Source organism: Haliotis rufescens, unplaced genomic scaffold (genome assembly GCF_023055435.1).
Source record: "Haliotis rufescens isolate VD_foot unplaced genomic scaffold, xgHalRufe1.0.p SCAF_4, whole genome shotgun sequence".
Lineage (NCBI taxonomy): Eukaryota > Metazoa > Mollusca > Gastropoda > Lepetellida > Haliotidae > Haliotis > Haliotis rufescens.
The window spans coordinates 18305200-18330974 of NW_025964112.1; the positions used below are offsets into that span (position 1 = coordinate 18305200).

At 41.6% G+C, this 25775-nt stretch overlaps 2 protein-coding genes across 2 annotated transcripts; both read left to right on the plus strand.

Moving 5' to 3' along the window:
- The first annotated feature begins 2227 nt into the window (after positions 1–2227).
- On the plus strand, positions 2228–8935 carry LOC124149243. Its single transcript, XM_048382398.1, has 2 exons — positions 2228–2823; positions 7429–8935. Exons 1-2 carry the CDS (start codon positions 2386–2388, stop codon positions 8131–8133), a joined length of 1143 nt encoding a protein of 380 aa, XP_048238355.1. The 5' UTR covers positions 2228–2385; the 3' UTR covers positions 8134–8935.
- Positions 8936–9795: 860 nt separating this feature from the next.
- Positions 9796–16503, plus strand: LOC125372420. The gene is made up of 2 exons (XM_048382400.1): positions 9796–10391; positions 14997–16503. The coding sequence occupies exons 1-2, from the start codon at positions 9954–9956 to the stop codon at positions 15699–15701; spliced, it is 1143 nt and encodes a 380-aa protein (XP_048238357.1). The 5' UTR covers positions 9796–9953; the 3' UTR covers positions 15702–16503.
- The last annotated feature ends 9272 nt before the right edge of the window (positions 16504–25775 follow it).

Sequence of the window (25775 nt, forward strand, 5' to 3'; positions counted from 1 at the left end):
CCTTTGGACATTTGATTTATGATCAACTTGTACTGAGTCTCTTGTCTACATCTTGTGCAAATATATGTATATGTACTTGCATATAGTAACTTGATAAACACCGCTGTGAGTGAGTATTGGTTTACGCCGCTTTTAGCATTATTCCAGCAATATCACGTCGGGGAACACCACAAATGGGCATTTTACCCATGTAGGGAATTGAACCCGGGCCTTCGGCGCAACGAGCGAACGCTTTAACTAATAACTCCCATAAGAAAACTAATAATTCCCCCAAAAGGGGAAATTAAGTTTCGTAAAAAATCGCAAATAATCCGCGGATTTTCTGTGGAGTTTTTGCGAAATAAAGTATGTGAATCTTGATAATGTCTTACACTACAAGAAAATAAACACATGCATGCATACAAACTAAACGAGATAGCATTCTTATCTATATTTAACATATTTGTCTACTACAAAATGTTGAATAATTCTAGGTATAAGAGGCTAAACGGCAGTGAGAATCATAGGAATGGATCACTTGAAACAGCAAAATATCGGGTGTTCTTTAACTACTTTTGAATAGAACATACTGGAAAACCTTGACATTAACGCAAGAGTTAATTAAATCCAAAATATGCGAGTGGACTTAATTAATTACATTTTGTATTTATGTCTCAGAAATGACTGTTAGTAAGACGGCTTCACTGTACACTTGAAATAGCGGAAATACCAACTTGAATATAAAAACAAACAACTATCTATTTCCACATCACGATTTATAGAGAACAATATGTCATTCAAACACTAGACATTACATACTGGACTTTCGGTGAGTTATTATTTCTGTGGTGAGGACTTCTCATCACTCGTGCCAAACTAGTCATCAGTGAGTACTCCACCAAGTCCAGACAGAAGTCACCCATGCTACACAGTGTTCCATCAGAGGCCGACACGACCCAGCGCGTCTGGATAGGCTTCATCACACTTAAACTCAGATCGACACCTTTTGTCTTGTCGTCTACCTTCCAGTTTGTTAACAAGCATAGTCGCCATTTAAGGTATTGTTAGGGTTCCATTAATACAAATCTACCGACCATTGTAACTTATATTTGAAAGTGGTCTACATCTTGAAAATTTATTTATTTATTTACTTGATTTAATTTAGTAACACCCAAACAATGTTTTGAAAATTTAGTATATTACTCATCCGTGACAAGATCATCCGCTTAAAAGCAATACACCTTTATTAAAAACCATTCAATAACATCTCATGCGGACGGGACTGTTACAGGCGTGAGCTTGCTATTCGAATTGAGGCGGTGGTAGTTCTATGCAACATGTACTCTGCTCCTAATCGGAAAATCTACTCTCGATAGACAGTGATGTCTTTCACAAAAATCCAGAAACCCATGGACACACTATGCAGGCAATACTTTCTGTACCATTTGCAGTTATACCACTCGCGAAAAAATGCATTCGAGACAGAGACAGTACATGGTCTCTCACTTTTGTATTGCAGTAGTGCAAGCATCGTGGCTTCATAAGGTCTAGCGCATCCCTAATAAACAAACCGTTATGTCGAAGGAGCATACTGCATTCTTCTTACGACCTTACATTTCCTCTCTCCCTTGGACCAAGTGTTGCTAGAAATGACGTCCTCATATCAACCGGTATAATCTGGTGTCGTGAATCTTTCGTGCTCTAAAATTGCCTAAATAGTCAGCTAAACAGTAATTACAACCAATTTCGTAACAGATAAAGTTTGATGGCACACACCTAACACTGAGTCGAGTTTGCAGCTATATTTTTCTATAGGAGTCAGCTGTTCTATCGTGGTGATGTTTGTTATGACTACATGTTTAGAGTCGGCATTCAATCTGAAGAAAATTGTTCACTTTATTAATTATTGACAGGTTGAACCTTAAGAGAGCAGTTGAATAATTAGCTACGAACGTTGTAATTATATGCCCCCTTATACCTGCAAATAATGTTTGTTTTAATGTTGAAAGTGAGTTTGAAATTCTTTAGTAATTTCCTAACACGTGCTTTTCTACTTCCCTCCTGTAAGCACATCCCCATTATTCATACCTATATAACATGAAGCCGTGAATTTCATATGAATGAACCAAAAGAATATTTACTGTTGTATAATGGTAATATGGAATGTAATTAGTCTGTAACGAAGTCAACTCCACCTATCACTAACAGCCAGTGTGATTGGCTACACTGCAATATTCACTGTAAATTATGTATGATGTCTGAGAGGGCAGCACCTCAGAAGTATTTCATCCCTGACTTTCGCTCGAATCCCAGCCAAATCAATAGGAGCAGTAGAGGGACGGTGTATTGAGTCACTAGTTAGCTACTTTGCAAACGAAAGGCTGTACAAATTGTTGCGATTCTATAATGAGTGTTTTCGTAATATTCATTATTCAACTGCTAATGGTCACAGCAAGGGAAACTTGCACCGACTTTTCAAACTTGAAACAATCCCTGCAAGAAAATGCTCGGCTCAAGGTGAAAACGTTTTTGTCTCTGAACAACTCCGGCCTCCTTCAATGTGTCAAGGAATGCAAGATAAGGTCCAGATGTCAGTCATTTAACTTCAACCTTAACGCTGGTCAGTGTGACCTACTGGACACCACCAGTTCTGAGACATTTGATTCGAATCTTCTAACCACTGCTCAGTATGTCTATTCGGACATCAAGTCTTGGTCAGGACATATTGCGGGGAAATGTGAGGGTCATTCTTGTCCATCAACCACAGTGTGCCGGGAAAATGGGTCCAACCACACGTGTGTATGTTCTGATCCACCAGCAGTCCAGAATGCAAGCCTTGCACTGGTGAGTTTATTGTTGGTTTTAATTCTTTCAAATATTACGACAATATAATCGTATAGGCATGTAAGTAACTAGTGCAAAGCTCCGTACCAAGATGCTGATCGTGCGTTCGACACCCCTGCTTCATTTTGATAATATTCCTTGGTATATCAGCACCATAGCTGTGCACCTGGGCTTCAAATTTAACATTTGAAACCTCACGCTGCTCGTTCGGTTCCAATATCAATTGAGCTCGGTTAAATCTACAGGTAACCTGGCTCTACATTGAAAACACAGAATGTTCACAGTATGATTATCACCTAATCAAAATACAAAGTCTTGATCTGAAACCGACCTGTAAAGACCCGGGTTAGAATAGGTCTTCAGCAACTCATGCTTGACGTAAAAGGCGACTATTCTATATTTCCATGGAAACAAGTTAGCTGGAAAAAAACTTTTCAACATGTTTCATCCAAACTTGGTACATGTATTAATCAAGGGTCCCTTTTGCTACTTAGGATTTGTAAAGAAATATTTTTCCCTGTTTCCATGGTAAAAAGTTTGACTTTGACTCTGTTCATAGTGGTGTGTTTGTCCGGACCATATCATTAAAACAAATAGGTACTCTTTCTTGAAACTATGCACACACAAAGACCAGGTTGTCAAATGGTGCCTTTTGCTACTTAGGGGTGTTTATAATTTATATTCTTTCTGTTTTCATGGCAACAAGTGTGATGTTGATTCTGTCTATAGTGGTGTGTACCTGACATAGAAATACAAAGTTCCGAATCCTATTTCGATGGTTATGTTTTGACAATAACTACTCTTGTATAGGGACAGACAGATTAGATATATAGTCACACGCAAAAGAAACGCAAGTCGAGTATGCAGTATACATGTTATTTATAACAGTAAAGACAAGAAATACTAATTTGGCAAGATTGACAAAAATTTGACTGAAGACAGTTTAATGGATTAAAAGGCAGATGATATAATTGTTTTTATCAAATGTTAAGGGCTTACACAGTTTCGGGTCAATACCCAAAATGTCAGTCAATACCTGGTGTGACCACCATTAGCATTGATCACTGCCACACATCTCCTGTACATTAAGTGGATCAGACGATTTGTGAAGGCCCTAGGGATCCTCCTGCACACATCCAGAGCAGCTGTGCGTAGTTCATCGGCAGCTGTAGGGACTGGGCGCACATTGTGCAGACGCCTTTGAACCTTATCCCACAAGTGTTCGATGGGGTTCAGATCAGGACCGAGGGCTGGCCACGGTAACACACGGATGTTGTGTTGTTGCAGAAAGGCCATGGTAGCTCTGGCAACATGGGGACGAGCGTTGTCCTGCTGGAAAATGTGTTGTCTATGTTGTGCAAACATGGAACAACGTCGGGTCTGATCACTTGGTCGATATACCGCTGAGCAGTGACGCCGTGTCCCCGACCTTGACCAACATTCAGAAAGCACATGGGTCCAAGTCTCGCATTAAGTCCAATCCCTGCCCATATCATGACGCTAGGTCCACCCCATGGATCCCTTTCCATAACGTTTCTGTCAGCGAAACGATCACCTCGACACCGCCAAATTCTGACTCTTCCGTCTGCATGGGAGGAACAAAAGCGACTTTCATCAGAGAAGATGACACGCCTCCACTCACGATGACGCCAATTGTGATGACCCTATGCCCACTGAAGTCGTGCTTGTCGATGCCGAGGTTGGAGAACAGGACGACGTGCTGGTCGGCGACATCTGAGGTTGTTGGAACGGAGACTTCGGATCACAGTGTCCCGGCTAATGTGTCGATTAGGAACAGTTAGGAACGGATGCCGCTGGTATTGACGGGTAATCTGCCGATCTTGTCGAGGTGTGGAGACCCTAGGACGACCGCTCCGAGGAAGGTCATCTGTGGTCTGTGTAGCATTGTAACGATGCAGGAGACGGTAAATTGTGGTTATGTTAACGTTGACATGACGGGCAACATCTTGGACAGACTCTCCAGCTTCCAAACGTCTGATAGCCTGGTTTCTCTGAATTTGAGTTAGGCGTGGCATTGTTGACCAAGGAGTGGTAGGTCCAAGAATCGGCCACAGTTTTATACCCACTACAGTTCGTGACAGTTCGTGCATTTTCGATTTCGCGAGAAATGGGTGCATGTAACCCACATATTTATTGAAATGGTGCGTTTTGGCAATTCGTTTTTTATGTTGCGTTTTTACTCGGGGCTTCCAAAATGCAGCCACAAATATTAATAACACCATCAGGCTTCACTACATGCTAAAACTCATATCAAATTATGGTTCCTTGTTTGTTACCTATTTGATTAAAACCACTTGCGTTTCTTTTGCGTGTGAGGATATTATATTTCTGTTTATATTGTTATATTTATACAATATCACGGCTTGACCTTTGACACAATGGACTTGATTTGATTGGACTAATAATAACATACCCAAGTGTAAAACATGTGTCATATTGATTCTTGACAAGAAAACTCAACCTGTGACAATGACATATTATTGGTCTGTAGTGAATTAAATATTCATTCTTTTTCACCATTCATACGCTTGTACAGCACTAGAGGCAGCACCCAGATCACTCCAGATTATATGATTGTCATCTAAGTAGTCTAAGCAGACATAATTGTTTGAGGTCAGAAACATTAATACAAGAAGGCGTTATCACCAGAAGGTGTTAATTAACGTGGCAGCACCAGTTCAGGATCTGTACATCCGGACCTAACATTGGAAGGATGGACTTAGGACCGCTAAAGATGTTGTTCAACAGATAACAGGACCAGGAAATAATTATCGAAGATGACTCATAAATATTAACATAGGCTAAAAGGACTAAGCTCGCTTTGTGCAAGTGTCAAGAAGACATGATGTCCTGCTCAGGATTGACTCAGCGCCATGTTGCTGAGTGTTTCCTGTGGTGACATCAACATTTGACTTCAGACAAGCTTTAGGATTGCTCACAGAACGAATCGCAATTGTTGTAAAGACATAGTTATGAGTGATATCTCGACATTATTTTTTCCTGGGCAAGTGAGTGAATCTATTTGAACTAATGCGACCTTGAACAGTTGTTCAGTTATACCACACACATGACCGAAGTGATATGATCAATTACCGCTCTGTCGAAATACACGAGCTTGGTATGGTGCTGACAAATCAAACATCATAATCAGGGCGAAACCTGGATTCGAACCCAAGATAATAGGATTCTGGGAGGCCGAAGAGGTGCAACTCTGCACATCGATTAAAAAGTTATTGATACATTTTCAAAAACAGCTAAGTATCTGTTACTGAGCATTGTCTGACAGATGTAAATGCATAAAAATGTAGGTAAGCGTTTCATGTGACATATGTATCGCTTAACTAAATGCTTCACTTGTTTTATTAATTATTCAGGCAATTGTTTCGGAAATATCTATCTATCCTGGCCAAAACACTTATTTTTTGTGAAGTATGTATATCAAGCACATAAAACATCCCACTCTCTGATGTAGATTACCACTTACGTTTATCATTTATTTACACACTTCATTTGTTTTATCATCTATTGATAGCAGACTATTTCGGAAAATTATCCACCCATTACTAAACTGCATTGTTTTTCAAAATTATTATAAAACACTCGTAAAAGATCAATAATCAGTTAAATAAATATATATCAGCAACCTTATCTCTCAGCAACAGTATCTGGGTCGCCAGCAGATCCTTTCTGCCCAAACCACTATTGTGGCTTTCTAACATTTCTCATCAGAATTCAGGCAACAATAATATTGTTTCAGTATTGAAGCAGAAAGAAGCAGTTTGAATTTTTAAGATGATCCATTGTCCATGTTCTGTTAGGCGGTATCAGCATTGATTTGAACAGTATTTTAATTATGTCAGGGGGTGTCAGCTTGATGTGGGAGGAAAAATGCAGACATTTCCTTCTTTTGGTGAAACCTACGAGCACCGGTATGATGCGGACCATCATAATCAGATATAAGGGATCGTAATTTGGACAAATCTATGACCTAAACCATAGGTCACCGAATTCTTGCACAACCGATGGAATGCACAACATTTAGATTAGTAAAATCAAGACACTCTCTGTTTGTGATCAGGATAATAACATTAGGGTAACTAATTACCTTTGAATAAGCTGACAAACCGTATTTGAATGACTTGAATCAACCTTGCTTACACTGCCAATTACCCCAACCCAATCCGCTTTCACAAAAAGTAATGGGAGTCGATGACAATCATTCAAAATGAGATCAAACGATCGTCCTTTATTTATCCTAAGTGATTCATGCCTAATTAAAACACATAAAAAGTAGGACTAAAATATTTTGTTTGGCATTGAGATGAGCTGACATGACAGGAGATGTGTTTGGACGACTTGACTCAAACATGCTAACGCTGCCAATTATCCGAACCTTATCCCCTTTCACTTAAAACGAAAAAGAGCCGATGACACTCAGTCAAAATGAGATCAAACGACCTTCCTTTGGTTACTATTAATGACTCATTCATAATAAGAACATATAAAGTTAATTAGTAGGACCAACATATTTTGTTCGGCATTGAGATGAGTTGACATGACATGAGATGTGATGTATGTTTACAGACCGCCCAGAGTCAGATGATGTGGGAGATCGGGGAGGAGGTGACGTATGAATGTGAGCCCCCATTTAGTCCCCGAGGTCGGCGCGTCTGCCAGTCCGATGGCTCGTGGACGGACTTCTCTTGTGTGTTGGTCACAGACTGCAGCCAGGTGAAGACTTGCAACAACGCCTACGGTGATGGAGAGTACTGGGTTGTCCTGGAGAAGTACAACAACGCCAGGGTCAAGATCTACTGCCATGACATGTCATCTGATACTCCCGGACACTTCGTCACCTTCCAGGAAGACAACTACTCCGTGATGCCAACCGGCTGCACTGACTTTTACTGTGGACGGACAAACTTCTCCAAGATCAAGATTGACCTGGACAATCTTGAAATTGAACTGGACCACACGTTTGCTGACTGGTCTTGTAAACCTGGTCCTTACGGGCGTATTATGGGCTGCAGCTCAAACGCCGACAGCGACTGTGGTACTATGCAAGTTAATCTAGTAGGAACTAGCTTCAAAGTAAGCAGTCAAACCACCCTCAAAGGAAATGCAGATATCGTCTACTCATCCAACCACTCAGTGATGCATGGGAAATGTAACGGACAATGTGAAGCCTGTTACTCTTCCCATAAAGGAACCACGCTGAAATTCGGCTTTTCGCTGAAAGAACAGAACATTCCCGATGTAGACTCGGCGAGTGTGCCAGCATGTGTTTGAATTTCCATGGCAGGACGTTTCTTTGTCATTGAAGGGAAGGCTATCGTGATATGGTAGTCTTTATATATGATGAATATGTAATGTGTGTGTGTGTGTGTGTGTGTGTCCTTCGGTGTACACTGCTTGTAATTAAATATTGAACAATTCATGAAACCAAAACAGATACTAATGTATGTCATGGTAAAGCCATTCCTCACAGTCCCCTTGTTTATCGCTGTCTTACATGTAATGTTGTCCGTATGCACAATTACCTTGACATCTTGTAAAACACCTTTCCAGCGATCCACCACGAACACAAGAGCCATGATCTCTTTCACATTGATCTGTTTGTCTGCTCCAGCAATTCCAATTAGCATTACCTCCATCACAGTATGCAGCCGCTACACTTTGACAAACATCTGTAAACATCTGATTATGCACCTACATGCATTAAATGTAAGCATAAATTCACACCACCAGCTTATATCATCATGAAAATCTGTATCAAACTGAACTTTGTTATTTCTGCCTGCCAATGAATTCTTCAAATCTAGAAGTCTCCTCATAAACGTTATTTCCCCTAGCACGACCTTGGACGCCCAGCTCAGCTTACCAATTAAGCTTAATTAATCTGACACCTGCTTGCCCTAGGCCTGTTATGAAAATCTTTCAGGAGCACAAGAAAGTCACCACACTTTTCTCTCGGTAGTGATAAGGTCATAGCTTCCGTGTTAATCTCAACACCTAAGAAAACGTGATTTGTCACAGGTCTCTCGACTTTCATCCAATTCATATCAAACCCCAGGTAACAAAGCACCGACACCAAGGTACGAACAACTGATGCACATTTTCTCCACTTCTAGCAAATTATTAGAAACGACCTTTCATCCGACCAATCAAAGCGTCGCTTACCAGATCATGAAAGTGACAGTCGGAATGTGTTTTCTGATCATGTAACCTCGAAAACGTTAACACTGGGTATTCCGAACGACAGTTACGGCCCGTACGGCTGATTCCGTCAAAATCATCGTCTATCTCTCGCTTCCATGGGATAAATATTTGAACGGAAGAGGCGTTGCACGGTACGTGGGAAGCACTGCCATACAATATCAACCATATATAAAACATTCCGGAATATTCGTTTGTTCAGTTTTCAAAATTTTAATCGAGAACTGTGTCAACATATTTTTCAAGCGTAGTCTGAAATGGAAGTCGCTAGGTTGAAACGATTGCCGTATATTTTTCTATAGGAGTCAGCTGTTCTATCGTGGTGATGTTTGTTATGACTACATGTTTAGAGTCGGCATTCAATCTGAAGAAAATTGTTCACTTTATTAATTATTGACAGGTTGAACCTTAAGAGAGCAGTTGAATAATTAGCTACGAACGTTGTAATTATATGCCCCCTTATACCTGCAAATAATGTTTGTTTTAATGTTGAAAGTGAGTTTGAAATTCTTTAGTAATTTCCTAACACGTGCTTTTCTACTTCCCTCCTGTAAGCACATCCCCATTATTCATACCTATATAACATGAAGCCGTGAATTTCATATGAATGAACCAAAAGAATATTTACTGTTGTATAATGGTAATATGGAATGTAATTAGTCTGTAACGAAGTCAACTCCACCTATCACTAACAGCCAGTGTGATTGGCTACACTGCAATATTCACTGTAAATTATGTATGATGTCTGAGAGGGCAGCACCTCAGAAGTATTTCATCCCTGACTTTCGCTCGAATCCCAGCCAAATCAATAGGAGCAGTAGAGGGACGGTGTATTGAGTCACTAGTTAGCTACTTTGCAAACGAAAGGCTGTACAAATTGTTGCGATTCTATAATGAGTGTTTTCGTAATATTCATTATTCAACTGCTAATGGTCACAGCAAGGGAAACTTGCACCGACTTTTCAAACTTGAAACAATCCCTGCAAGAAAATGCTCGGCTCAAGGTGAAAACGTTTTTGTCTCTGAACAACTCCGGCCTCCTTCAATGTGTCAAGGAATGCAAGATAAGGTCCAGATGTCAGTCATTTAACTTCAACCTTAACGCTGGTCAGTGTGACCTACTGGACACCACCAGTTCTGAGACATTTGATTCGAATCTTCTAACCACTGCTCAGTATGTCTATTCGGACATCAAGTCTTGGTCAGGACATATTGCGGGGAAATGTGAGGGTCATTCTTGTCCATCAACCACAGTGTGCCGGGAAAATGGGTCCAACCACACGTGTGTATGTTCTGATCCACCAGCAGTCCAGAATGCAAGCCTTGCACTGGTGAGTTTATTGTTGGTTTTAATTCTTTCAAATATTACGACAATATAATCGTATAGGCATGTAAGTAACTAGTGCAAAGCTCCGTACCAAGATGCTGATCGTGCGTTCGACACCCCTGCTTCATTTTGATAATATTCCTTGGTATATCAGCACCATAGCTGTGCACCTGGGCTTCAAATTTAACATTTGAAACCTCACGCTGCTCGTTCGGTTCCAATATCAATTGAGCTCGGTTAAATCTACAGGTAACCTGGCTCTACATTGAAAACACAGAATGTTCACAGTATGATTATCACCTAATCAAAATACAAAGTCTTGATCTGAAACCGACCTGTAAAGACCCGGGTTAGAATAGGTCTTCAGCAACTCATGCTTGACGTAAAAGGCGACTATTCTATATTTCCATGGAAACAAGTTAGCTGGAAAAAAACTTTTCAACATGTTTCATCCAAACTTGGTACATGTATTAATCAAGGGTCCCTTTTGCTACTTAGGATTTGTAAAGAAATATTTTTCCCTGTTTCCATGGTAAAAAGTTTGACTTTGACTCTGTTCATAGTGGTGTGTTTGTCCGGACCATATCATTAAAACAAATAGGTACTCTTTCTTGAAACTATGCACACACAAAGACCAGGTTGTCAAATGGTGCCTTTTGCTACTTAGGGGTGTTTATAATTTATATTCTTTCTGTTTTCATGGCAACAAGTGTGATGTTGATTCTGTCTATAGTGGTGTGTACCTGACATAGAAATACAAAGTTCCGAATCCTATTTCGATGGTTATGTTTTGACAATAACTACTCTTGTATAGGGACAGACAGATTAGATATATAGTCACACGCAAAAGAAACGCAAGTCGAGTATGCAGTATACATGTTATTTATAACAGTAAAGACAAGAAATACTAATTTGGCAAGATTGACAAAAATTTGACTGAAGACAGTTTAATGGATTAAAAGGCAGATGATATAATTGTTTTTATCAAATGTTAAGGGCTTACACAGTTTCGGGTCAATACCCAAAATGTCAGTCAATACCTGGTGTGACCACCATTAGCATTGATCACTGCCACACATCTCCTGTACATTAAGTGGATCAGACGATTTGTGAAGGCCCTAGGGATCCTCCTGCACACATCCAGAGCAGCTGTGCGTAGTTCATCGGCAGCTGTAGGGACTGGGCGCACATTGTGCAGACGCCTTTGAACCTTATCCCACAAGTGTTCGATGGGGTTCAGATCAGGACCGAGGGCTGGCCACGGTAACACACGGATGTTGTGTTGTTGCAGAAAGGCCATGGTAGCTCTGGCAACATGGGGACGAGCGTTGTCCTGCTGGAAAATGTGTTGTCTATGTTGTGCAAACATGGAACAACGTCGGGTCTGATCACTTGGTCGATATACCGCTGAGCAGTGACGCCGTGTCCCCGACCTTGACCAACATTCAGAAAGCACATGGGTCCAAGTCTCGCATTAAGTCCAATCCCTGCCCATATCATGACGCTAGGTCCACCCCATGGATCCCTTTCCATAACGTTTCTGTCAGCGAAACGATCACCTCGACACCGCCAAATTCTGACTCTTCCGTCTGCATGGGAGGAACAAAAGCGACTTTCATCAGAGAAGATGACACGCCTCCACTCACGATGACGCCAATTGTGATGACCCTATGCCCACTGAAGTCGTGCTTGTCGATGCCGAGGTTGGAGAACAGGACGACGTGCTGGTCGGCGACATCTGAGGTTGTTGGAACGGAGACTTCGGATCACAGTGTCCCGGCTAATGTGTCGATTAGGAACAGTTAGGAACGGATGCCGCTGGTATTGACGGGTAATCTGCCGATCTTGTCGAGGTGTGGAGACCCTAGGACGACCGCTCCGAGGAAGGTCATCTGTGGTCTGTGTAGCATTGTAACGATGCAGGAGACGGTAAATTGTGGTTATGTTAACGTTGACATGACGGGCAACATCTTGGACAGACTCTCCAGCTTCCAAACGTCTGATAGCCTGGTTTCTCTGAATTTGAGTTAGGCGTGGCATTGTTGACCAAGGAGTGGTAGGTCCAAGAATCGGCCACAGTTTTATACCCACTACAGTTCGTGACAGTTCGTGCATTTTCGATTTCGCGAGAAATGGGTGCATGTAACCCACATATTTATTGAAATGGTGCGTTTTGGCAATTCGTTTTTTATGTTGCGTTTTTACTCGGGGCTTCCAAAATGCAGCCACAAATATTAATAACACCATCAGGCTTCACTACATGCTAAAACTCATATCAAATTATGGTTCCTTGTTTGTTACCTATTTGATTAAAACCACTTGCGTTTCTTTTGCGTGTGAGGATATTATATTTCTGTTTATATTGTTATATTTATACAATATCACGGCTTGACCTTTGACACAATGGACTTGATTTGATTGGACTAATAATAACATACCCAAGTGTAAAACATGTGTCATATTGATTCTTGACAAGAAAACTCAACCTGTGACAATGACATATTATTGGTCTGTAGTGAATTAAATATTCATTCTTTTTCACCATTCATACGCTTGTACAGCACTAGAGGCAGCACCCAGATCACTCCAGATTATATGATTGTCATCTAAGTAGTCTAAGCAGACATAATTGTTTGAGGTCAGAAACATTAATACAAGAAGGCGTTATCACCAGAAGGTGTTAATTAACGTGGCAGCACCAGTTCAGGATCTGTACATCCGGACCTAACATTGGAAGGATGGACTTAGGACCGCTAAAGATGTTGTTCAACAGATAACAGGACCAGGAAATAATTATCGAAGATGACTCATAAATATTAACATAGGCTAAAAGGACTAAGCTCGCTTTGTGCAAGTGTCAAGAAGACATGATGTCCTGCTCAGGATTGACTCAGCGCCATGTTGCTGAGTGTTTCCTGTGGTGACATCAACATTTGACTTCAGACAAGCTTTAGGATTGCTCACAGAACGAATCGCAATTGTTGTAAAGACATAGTTATGAGTGATATCTCGACATTATTTTTTCCTGGGCAAGTGAGTGAATCTATTTGAACTAATGCGACCTTGAACAGTTGTTCAGTTATACCACACACATGACCGAAGTGATATGATCAATTACCGCTCTGTCGAAATACACGAGCTTGGTATGGTGCTGACAAATCAAACATCATAATCAGGGCGAAACCTGGATTCGAACCCAAGATAATAGGATTCTGGGAGGCCGAAGAGGTGCAACTCTGCACATCGATTAAAAAGTTATTGATACATTTTCAAAAACAGCTAAGTATCTGTTACTGAGCATTGTCTGACAGATGTAAATGCATAAAAATGTAGGTAAGCGTTTCATGTGACATATGTATCGCTTAACTAAATGCTTCACTTGTTTTATTAATTATTCAGGCAATTGTTTCGGAAATATCTATCTATCCTGGCCAAAACACTTATTTTTTGTGAAGTATGTATATCAAGCACATAAAACATCCCACTCTCTGATGTAGATTACCACTTACGTTTATCATTTATTTACACACTTCATTTGTTTTATCATCTATTGATAGCAGACTATTTCGGAAAATTATCCACCCATTACTAAACTGCATTGTTTTTCAAAATTATTATAAAACACTCGTAAAAGATCAATAATCAGTTAAATAAATATATATCAGCAACCTTATCTCTCAGCAACAGTATCTGGGTCGCCAGCAGATCCTTTCTGCCCAAACCACTATTGTGGCTTTCTAACATTTCTCATCAGAATTCAGGCAACAATAATATTGTTTCAGTATTGAAGCAGAAAGAAGCAGTTTGAATTTTTAAGATGATCCATTGTCCATGTTCTGTTAGGCGGTATCAGCATTGATTTGAACAGTATTTTAATTATGTCAGGGGGTGTCAGCTTGATGTGGGAGGAAAAATGCAGACATTTCCTTCTTTTGGTGAAACCTACGAGCACCGGTATGATGCGGACCATCATAATCAGATATAAGGGATCGTAATTTGGACAAATCTATGACCTAAACCATAGGTCACCGAATTCTTGCACAACCGATGGAATGCACAACATTTAGATTAGTAAAATCAAGACACTCTCTGTTTGTGATCAGGATAATAACATTAGGGTAACTAATTACCTTTGAATAAGCTGACAAACCGTATTTGAATGACTTGAATCAACCTTGCTTACACTGCCAATTACCCCAACCCAATCCGCTTTCACAAAAAGTAATGGGAGTCGATGACAATCATTCAAAATGAGATCAAACGATCGTCCTTTATTTATCCTAAGTGATTCATGCCTAATTAAAACACATAAAAAGTAGGACTAAAATATTTTGTTTGGCATTGAGATGAGCTGACATGACAGGAGATGTGTTTGGACGACTTGACTCAAACATGCTAACGCTGCCAATTATCCGAACCTTATCCCCTTTCACTTAAAACGAAAAAGAGCCGATGACACTCAGTCAAAATGAGATCAAACGACCTTCCTTTGGTTACTATTAATGACTCATTCATAATAAGAACATATAAAGTTAATTAGTAGGACCAACATATTTTGTTCGGCATTGAGATGAGTTGACATGACATGAGATGTGATGTATGTTTACAGACCGCCCAGAGTCAGATGATGTGGGAGATCGGGGAGGAGGTGACGTATGAATGTGAGCCCCCATTTAGTCCCCGAGGTCGGCGCGTCTGCCAGTCCGATGGCTCGTGGACGGACTTCTCTTGTGTGTTGGTCACAGACTGCAGCCAGGTGAAGACTTGCAACAACGCCTACGGTGATGGAGAGTACTGGGTTGTCCTGGAGAAGTACAACAACGCCAGGGTCAAGATCTACTGCCATGACATGTCATCTGATACTCCCGGACACTTCGTCACCTTCCAGGAAGACAACTACTCCGTGATGCCAACCGGCTGCACTGACTTTTACTGTGGACGGACAAACTTCTCCAAGATCAAGATTGACCTGGACAATCTTGAAATTGAACTGGACCACACGTTTGCTGACTGGTCTTGTAAACCTGGTCCTTACGGGCGTATTATGGGCTGCAGCTCAAACGCCGACAGCGACTGTGGTACTATGCAAGTTAATCTAGTAGGAACTAGCTTCAAAGTAAGCAGTCAAACCACCCTCAAAGGAAATGCAGATATCGTCTACTCATCCAACCACTCAGTGATGCATGGGAAATGTAACGGACAATGTGAAGCCTGTTACTCTTCCCATAAAGGAACCACGCTGAAATTCGGCTTTTCGCTGAAAGAACAGAACATTCCCGATGTAGACTCGGCGAGTGTGCCAGCATGTGTTTGAATTTCCATGGCAGGACGTTTCTTTGTCATTGAAGGGAAGGCTATCGTGATATGGTAGTCTTTATATATGATGAATATGTAATGTGTGTGTGTGTGTGTGTGTGTGTCCTTCGGTGTACACTGCTTGTAATTAAATATTGAACAATTCATGAAACCAAAACAGATACTAATGTATGTCATGGTAAAGCCATTCCTCACAGTCCCCTTGTTTATCGCTGTCTTACATGTAATGTTGTCCGTATGCACAATTACCTTGACATCTTGTAAAACACCTTTCCAGCGATCCACCACGAACACAAGAGCCATGATCTCTTTCACATTGATCTGTTTGTCTGCTCCAGCAATTCCAATTAGCATTACCTCCATCACAGTATGCAGCCGCTACACTTTGACAAACATCTGTAAACATCTGATTATGCACCTACATGCATTAAATGTAAGCATAAATTCACACCACCAGCTTATATCATCATGAAAATCTGTATCAAACTGAACTTTGTTATTTCTGCCTGCCAATGAATTCTTCAAATCTAGAAGTCTCCTCATAAACGTTATTTCCCCTAGCACGACCTTGGACGCCCAGCTCAGCTTACCAATTAAGCTTAATTAATCTGACACCTGCTTGCCCTAGGCCTGTTATGAAAATCTTTCAGGAGCACAAGAAAGTCACCACACTTTTCTCTCGGTAGTGATAAGGTCATAGCTTCCGTGTTAATCTCAACACCTAAGAAAACGTGATTTGTCACAGGTCTCTCGACTTTCATCCAATTCATATCAAACCCCAGGTAACAAAGCACCGACACCAAGGTACGAACAACTGATGCACATTTTCTCCACTTCTAGCAAATTATTAGAAACGACCTTTCATCCGACCAATCAAAGCGTCGCTTACCAGATCATGAAAGTGACAGTCGGAATGTGTTTTCTGATCATGTAACCTCGAAAACGTTAACACTGGGTATTCCGAACGACAGTTACGGCCCGTACGGCTGATTCCGTCAAAATCATCGTCTATCTCTCGCTTCCATGGGATAAATATTTGAACGGAAGAGGCGTTGCACGGTACGTGGGAAGCACTGCCATACAATATCAACCATATATAAAACATTCCGGAATATTCGTTTGTTCAGTTTTCAAAATTTTAATCGAGAACTGTGTCAACATATTTTTCAAGCGTAGTCTGAAATGGAAGTCGCTAGGTTGAAACGATTGCCGTAAAGCTCGAGAAAGCTGCTTTCTAATTGGCTGATGTCGACTTCTTGTTAGTGAGTGAGTGAGTGAGTGAGTATGGTTTTACGCCGCTTTTAGCAATATTCCAGCAATATCACGGCGGGGGACACCAGAAATGGGGTTCACACATTGTGCCCATGTCGGGAATCGAACCCGGGTCTTCGGCGTGGTGAACTAACGCTTTAACCACTAGGCTACCCGACCGCCCCTCTTGTTAGTCGTTTCAGTGGTCGGTCTAAGATCGTGAAAGGTCGTTCTCACATGACCCGTAATGGGATGTCCTCAGACCTTTGTTTAGCTTCAGCGAGAACCAAGATCTGATTTTAATGAGACTGAAACAGCTTTAGGCAAGCCCTGGAATATTTTGGGACTTTGTGCAGCCCTAAAAGGCAGTCTGGTATCCACCATATATCATTCACTTGTACTCCCTGAAAAAGTCCACGATAGTCCTATTACACGATAGTTTAAGTGATGAAGAGATACAGAACAGTTGGCGTTCTTCAGGGGCTCTCGCCAGGTAATAGCCCTGTGTTAAATACTTATGCGCTTCCCGTTGATCCATATAACTACAATCAGTGTCATTCATCAAAGGTTTAAAGCTCCTGTTCACAGGCTAACTAGCATCATGGATAAGTCTTATCTTTCCGTTTCCCTTTGGAGCGGCCCCTAATGCACTGACTATTGTTGGCTTAGTCAATATTCTATAATTCCTCAGCAATAGTTTCTCATTTAGCTGCTGCTCAACCCGCCCCTTATATATTAAACCGACCTGTGAGTCTATGTTGCAGTCTATGTTGGCTGCACACTGTAACTTCTGTCATAATCAATCAAAGAAAAAATATCTTACTCCTTCAAGAATAAACTGTCTATTCTAATATTTATGTGGAAGCAAAGGGTCCCAAGCTTGCAGCGAAAGCCTTCCCTTCCCTTCCCTAAGCATCAGTTCCCCTACTGTACTTGGTCCTCTAGATGGAGCTGGCACATGCGCACATGATGGGTGTTGCCCCTTGTAGAGAGCACACATGCATCATTCCACAGATTACAAGCCGCAATGCTTTTGTTATGTCTGCAAATTTCCGACCATCTGTCTTGAAAGGACCCTTCTCCCTGTAACCCTTTTGCCCAGCTTTTTAACCATAATTGCCCTGGCGGCTATTCTAACTGGCATCGTCCTGCCATGTCTGTGGAGTGAAAGTCATATTCCAACAGGCTTGTTGTATGATGACTCCTCTTTCGAAACCCTCAAACATTTGCATTTCTCTGTATTCTTTGTCACAGAGGAGTACTGAACCTCAAACATTTTTACTCAACAGCCTAAAAATGTCCTTCATATATGTGTGATATAATCCATGACTATCTTCAGAGTCGCCCCTTCTTTAACCATAGCATCAACGATGCCTACATTTCTATACATACTGCTCCCAGTTGAAGCTTGCTGGTTCCCATTGTTACTTTACCATCTTCCACATTAAAACATTCGTCCTTCTGATTGTTCAGAAAGCTGTCCCACACAAAGTTAAAAATATTTTTTAGCTTTACCTTGCCTCGGCTCGTCAAGGTCAACTTCATTACGCCCGTTGCCGGCTGTGGCAGTTGAACATGCAGTACCCACTTGCAACTTCGCTCTAAGCTCGCATATTTGGGCCTTTCAGTTGCAAACTTTCCAGTTCCGTTTCTAAATCCACGCACTCCAACCATGTCCGCCTCAACTTTCCTCATTCTGCCGCTTCGCCAAGCTGGTGTGTCACTCTCACCTTGCTGTCACAGCTGGCACTGGCTTGACCTTTCAACCCTGAATCATTTCTCGAAACTGCCGGTTATAACGACTCGAGTGCCTGTAGAATCTGTTTGCCGGCGCCCTCCCACTTTTCTCTCCATGGCAATAATAACAAATTGCCTTTGTACCGTGCATTCTAACAAGAAGACGAGCAAAGTGAAGTGTTATTTTCAGAACACTTGAAAAGATCTTCATAGGCAGACGAGATATAATACCCTTAATCTCTGCTGATCAGTGGTTATAACAGTTGATTTCTATAGCTTTTTTCAGTGAAGACCTGATGTTTGGTTGAGAGGATTTGGACTTTGTTAAACTGAATTTGATGGCTAGGGAATTTTGGCTGGTGGTCTGAGAGGGTTGATTTGCTGTCTGCTTTAGCTGTTGAACTCCTGTTCTTTGATGTAGTTATACAGATAATCGTGCCCGAGTGTGGTGTAGAGAAGGAGAAAGATTTCAGGCTCCCAACGTGGACGAAGATGCCCGTTATGTACAAGTCCGGAGAGTCAGGGCAAGGATGACCCAGTCGTTTTAGGTGCCGCAACTCGCCGTGCAGAGTTGGGCCTCTCAGGTATGTCAAGATCCTGATCATGGGTTTGAAACCCCTCTTCACTTTGATCATAATTCTTGGTATGTCAGCACCACAGATGTTCTCTTGGGTTTCACCTGAGTTGTAAGCATCTAAGACCTTAAGACCTGCACCATGATTTGGAGTGAGTTGTGATTTGCACCACTTTGAAAAGTGCTTCAGCAATATCACGGCGTGACCTTTGATTTTCATTTTGATCAATAATAATGAAGCCAAGAGAACCAGTAGTATACGGATTCATGTGCGTTAACGGGATTCCATATGCATTGTTTAGCATCGTGCTGACAACAACCTCTCAGAAAACAACAAAATTACGCAAATATTCAACATTACGAAATGCCACGCCTGTCCGAAAATGAGCGTCTGCGAGCCATTGGTATGCTTGAAGCAGGATCGAGTCAACGTGATGTTGCAAGACAATTTAACGTCCACAGAAACACCATTTGGTGTTTATGGCAACGTTGGCAACAGACGAATGCAGTCAGAGACCATCCTCGGAGTGGTAGGCCACGCGTAACCAATAATCGACAAGACAACTGGATTCGAACAACACACCTACGAAATCGATTCCAGCCAGCAACAGTGACTGCAAGAAGCATCCCTACGTACGTCGTCACCTCAGATGTGCAGGGATTGTCGCCAGAAGACCCACCAGACGTCCCATTTTGACAGGAAACCACCGTCAAGCACGTCTACAGTGGTGCAGACAGCGTCTACGCTGGACGGCCATGCAGTGGAGACAAGTTCTAGTCACTGACGAGTCTCGTTTTCACCTCAGCCACAGCGATGCTCGACTTGTTCAGGATTCTCTTCAACAAAACAACGTGAATGTCATCCCCTGGCCTGCTCGCTCCCCTGATCTCTGACAAATCGAGCACATGTGGGATGAGATGGATCGGCGCCTTCGACGTCAACCACATGTTCCACAGGCACTCCAGGAACTTCGAAACATGCTCCAGCAGATATGGACAGATAACCCACATGACTTTGGGCGACGCCTGGTCCATTCCATGAGACGAAGAGGTGTTGCTTGCATCGCAACAAGAGGTGGACACACACGCTATTGATTTGTAGATTGACATTTTGGCATGTTCATGTTTTTTATGAAATCACGCATTTTCTGAAGTCAGTATGGCAAATTAAACCATTTGAACACTTACAGGAGTCTTTTATCTGTTGCAAACCGAAATTGTTTCAGATTCGGTAAAAAACATTACTTTGCATTAAATCTTATTCAATGTCACAGAAACTTTTGTTGTTCGGTATACTTTTGACACTGGTGCATCAAATTGGGAAATGTCCTCCACATCTTCCTTAAAACTCTTTGAAAGCTTTGCGAAGGCGAATGTTGTAACTTTGATGAAACATTTTTTAAACAAGAGTGGCATGACGCTCTTTGAATCAGTACTTGGAACCAGGTCAGTGACATGTTCTGGGGTCATATTGACTACCAGCAGTCAATTCGACATGGTTCATACATACTCTCAAAAAGTAGGGAACATGAAATATGAACGTAAGTACCAAGTATCAAGATAAGTGTTGGCGACAAACATCCTATGCAAGAACGTTTATGTCTGTCAAATGTAACACCTACACACATCCTATAGTTTGCACGTGCCTCGAGTAGTAGCGCCACACACGTGTGTATTGTGTAATTCCTGATTTTGTCACGTTCAAAGAAGGACGAGTAATCTCTGTGGATCATTTTAATATCATAATTCTTTTAATATTATTGATTCTGCTTATCATACCGTTGTGATTTACACGATTTGATTCATTGGTTGTGAACTAACGTGCTGCGTCTGCAACGCACGGAGCGTCTTCGGGCTATTGACATGCTGGAAACTGGCAGAAGTCAGCGTGCAGTGTCCAAAACGTTCTATGTTTCACCGTCTGTGATAAGCAGACTATGAAACAGGTGCCAGCAAACCCAAAATGTTGATGATCAACCCCGTTCAGGATTTCCCATCTTACCCTTATTGTCCTTCAAGATCGTTGGTGGTCATAAGATCTAGTATCACTCTTCAATGCCAGCTGTAAAGTGTTCCCAATTCGTTCATTATCATTAACAACTATTACCAGAAACTAAGTATCCCCACTTTTCCTAAGAGAATAGACCGCCTCCGTGGTCTTGTGGTAGAGCGTCCGCCCGGTTCGATCCCCGGCCGCGTCATACCAAAAGACGTTAAAAGATGGTACTTGTTGTTACCCTGTCTGGCGCTCGGCATTAAGGGGCTAAAACAAGGACTGGTCGGCTCGGAGTCAGTATACTGTGTCTGAGTGGAGTATTCATGTTAAACTGCGGCATGGTATCTCAGTGAGCTAGCACTATAAATCGTCCGGACTAGTACAAGCAGCCACACAAACACACACACGTACATGCACGTCGCTATATAAGTGTAATAGTCTTGGACGCGACGTTTCACCTCACCTCACCTCACCTAAGAGAATATTTCAAAAAAGATATGAGCCTGCTCCATTAGAGTGAGTGAGTGAGTTTGGTTTAACGCCGCTTTTAACAGTATTCCAGTTATATCACCGCGTGTCAGCTTAATGTGGGAGAAAAGCCCCAAGTGATGCAGGTCTCAGACGTTTACCACTTCGGTATGGTGCTGACAAACCTAGAAACATAATCGGGAGGAACCGGGATTCGAACCCACAATCATAGATTTCTGGCGTGTCCAAGGGACGCAACTCTGCACAGCGATTCGCGCATCTTAGACGACTGGGCCACCCGTGCCCCCCTGCACCATTAGAAAGAAGCATGTTCCTAAGGTATAGATTTCTCTGAACCACTGTTGGAATTCATGAGAGTAAATCATCTTCTTATTTTCCATGGATACATTAAACGCCTTTAGCACATCCTATCAACGTAGAAACCATTGTTTTCTGTCCATCTGAGAGCAACTTTATAACAATAAACTGCAAATGGACAACATATTACTTTTTATACCCAGTGATCAAGACTCTAATGTTATTTCATGTCACGATACTTACTGTGACAAGGTGTTAATAAACGGAATACTGACATTCCAGAAACCAAGCCGGTCGATGTTTCCACTGTCATTTCTGGTACAGCTCAGCAAAATGGGTTTCTGTTGACAAACACATTAATATTTCAGGAAGACAGCTGGTTATCTGATGCACATGTTGTGATGTATAAGAAAGTATTTGTGGCAAGGTGTGGTCGTATATTTGGGTACATGATCGTTTAATCTGTTTCGATGTATACTACTGAAAGGTTCCTAACGATCACCACTTTAGGTAATACCTCAAATTGTGTGCATCTGTTGAAAGAGTAAAAGACAATATTGAACAATATCGGGCACAACGATCTGTGAAGTCTAGAAAGTATATCGATTCATCAGTGAAAAGTACTGGATCACAGTCCTGGTCTGTTCAGTTGACGTGATCTTCATCCCAAACTAAGCGTGCCTGCCTGTGTCGACGGGTCAGTGGGATGCGAATGCAGTCACAAAGAGATGGCGTTTTGCTGCAATCAGCAGAAACTTGCGTTCCCACTGTGACAGACAGACAGACAGACAGACAATAATTTATTTGCGTCTCACCCATAAGGTACATTGTACAATATACATATAAGTCAAAACATGCTTAAAACTTACGGCCAGTCGTAAAACGACTTATGAGAGACGATATGATCATAAAACCAACTTATATACTAAAATGATAATACATACAATATATACATCATGAATATAAAATAGATCGGCGCTTCAATAAAATATCATAGCAGGTTTTGGCCACGTAAAAGGTGAGATCGGAGCTGGATAGAAGTAGTGTAAATTGCTCACAGTAGGAATAGCCTTTGAAATACGGATCAGTAAAAGTACATCGTTTAAGAAGATCTGTTCTCACATCATTATATAGTGGGCATAAAAGTAAGACGTGTATCTCGTCCTCCACACAGTCTCTACAGTTAAAACAAAATCGCTCTTCTGCTGGAATATTAGAATAGCGGCCAGTTTCTAACTTTAATGGGGCTACCCCGCATCTAAATTTAGCGAGCGCACTTCTGTGGCAACGACTCTGTGTGGTGGAAAGCTGTCGATCACCTGCTTCACGCTTGGTAGCTGATCCTGACGTCTGGTATCGATTCCTTGCCCTGTTGTTCACACTTTGGCTGACACCAAAGACGTTTGCAATGTGACATTGTGTTGTTGTGCTCTTTGATAATGATGTGCAACGATTCTGTCACGATTAATCCAAACACAGGTTTTGCATACCTAGATCTGCCCGTTCATCATGGAATCGAGTTCCTATAGGAGTTACACAATCATTGCGTACTTGGATATTGCAATCTTTATTTCTTGGATGATTGTTGTATATCACAAAAAACTTGATCTTTAGCAAACTTTTAGTAGTATAGTTGCTGTTCTGTCCAGTGTATCATATCTTCATTCTATTTTGATACATAACACAGTTTCCATAGTCCAGTGGATAGAGCGTCTGCAAGGACACTCGTCACCCGTTAACCACATTTACTACATGTCACTCATGTTCCCATGATTCAGACCTAAATAACACGAAGGCGTCAATTTAGTATTTAAAACAAATATGACAAGCAGTAAGTGGTATAGAATGGTAAGTTAGAATAATTTGTCCCAAAATATCTGGAATGAAGTCAACTCTACTTGTCGCTAACAGCCATTGTAAACTTTGTATATCTGAGAGGGCTGCACCTCAAAATGTTTCATACCTGACTTTCGCTCGAATCCCAGCCTAATCACTGGAGAGTAAACTACTAGAAAAACGAACGGTTGTACAAATTACTCGAGTCTAAAATGAGTGTTTTCGGAATTTTCATTATCCGACTTCTAGCCACCATAGTTAGATACTATATATATTACGAGTGTATTTCAAAGGGTATTTAAAGTGCGAAAGCGAGTCGGATACGTTTTGAAACAAAAAATTATATTACAAATAAAATAATAGAAGGGTCTTTAACAGGGACTTGTAATTTCTGAATATGTGTTTTTTGAAACCGTGAATGTCATATGAAAGAACTAATAGAATATTTACTGGTGTATAATGGTAATTTGGAACAGCCAACTCCGCCTATTCGCTTACAGCCAGAGTGATTGGCTACTGCAATGTTCACTGTTAATTATGTATGATGTCCGAGAGGGCAGCGCCTCAAAGTATTTCTTCCTTGACTTTCGCTCGAATCCCAGTCAAATCAATCGAAGCAGTGGAGAGTACAAATTTTCGCGATTCTAAAATGAGTGTTTTCGTAATTTTCATTATTCGACTGCTAATGGTCACAGCAAGGGAAACTTGCACCGACTTTTCAAACTTGGAACTACCCCTTCAACGAAACACTCAAAGTGGAAGCGTTTTTACTTTGAACAACTCCGGCCTCCTTCAATGTGTCAAGGAATGCAAGATAAGGTCCAGATGTCAGTCCTTCAACTTCAACCTGGACGCTGGTCAGTGTGACCTACTGGACACCGCCAGTACAGGCACACCTGCTTCAAATCTGATGACCACTGCTCAGTATGTGTATTCGGACATCAGGTTCTGGACAGGAACCGCCTCCGTGGTCTAATGGTCACCTGGACAGGAAATATTGCGGGAACGTGCGAGGATCATTCTTTTCCTTCGACAACAGTGTGCAGGGAGAAAGGGGTCACCCACACTTGTCTATGTACCTATCCACCAGCAGTTCAGAATGCAAGGTGAGGTGAGGTGAAATGGGGTTTCACGTCGCGTCCAAGATTATTGCACTTATATAACGACGTGCATGTACGTGTGTGTGTGTTTATGTGGCTGCTTGTACTAGTCCGGACTGATGCCGATTTATAGTGCTAGCTCACTGAGATACCATGCCGCAGTTTAACATGAATATCCCATTCACACACAGTATACTGACTCCGAGCCAACCAGTCCTTGTTTTAGCCCCTAACTGCCGAGCGCCAGACAGTGTAACAACAAGTACCATCTTTTAACGTCTTTTGGTATGACGCGGCCGGGGATCGAACCCCGGACCTTCCGCTCTCCGGGCGGACGCTCTACCACTAGAGTGCACTTGCACTGGTGAGTGTATCGTTTGTTTTATTTTATTTCAAAGTTACCGTAAGTTAAAAATCGGATTTTCATGAAAGTAACAAGTCCGGAGAGTCGGGGGAAATGATGGCCCAGTAAAGAGTTGCATACCTCAGGCGTGGCAAAAAACCCTCTTCATCCTGACAGCAATTCTTGAAATGTCAGCTACTTTAAACTGCCATGAAGGCCATGTGAGGTTGCAGTTAGAATAATAACAATAGAATAGTTCATTGCGTGCTCTGTAAATACATAAGTAAGTACATCAAGTGTCATGCAGATCACTCCAGATTATAGGATTTTTATCCAAGTTGTACAGGACATAATTGTTTGCATCAGTTCAGGATCTGTACATCCCTGTTTAACATGGCAGGATCGACTCAAGACCTCTACAGATGCTGCTCATCAAATACTTGGACCAG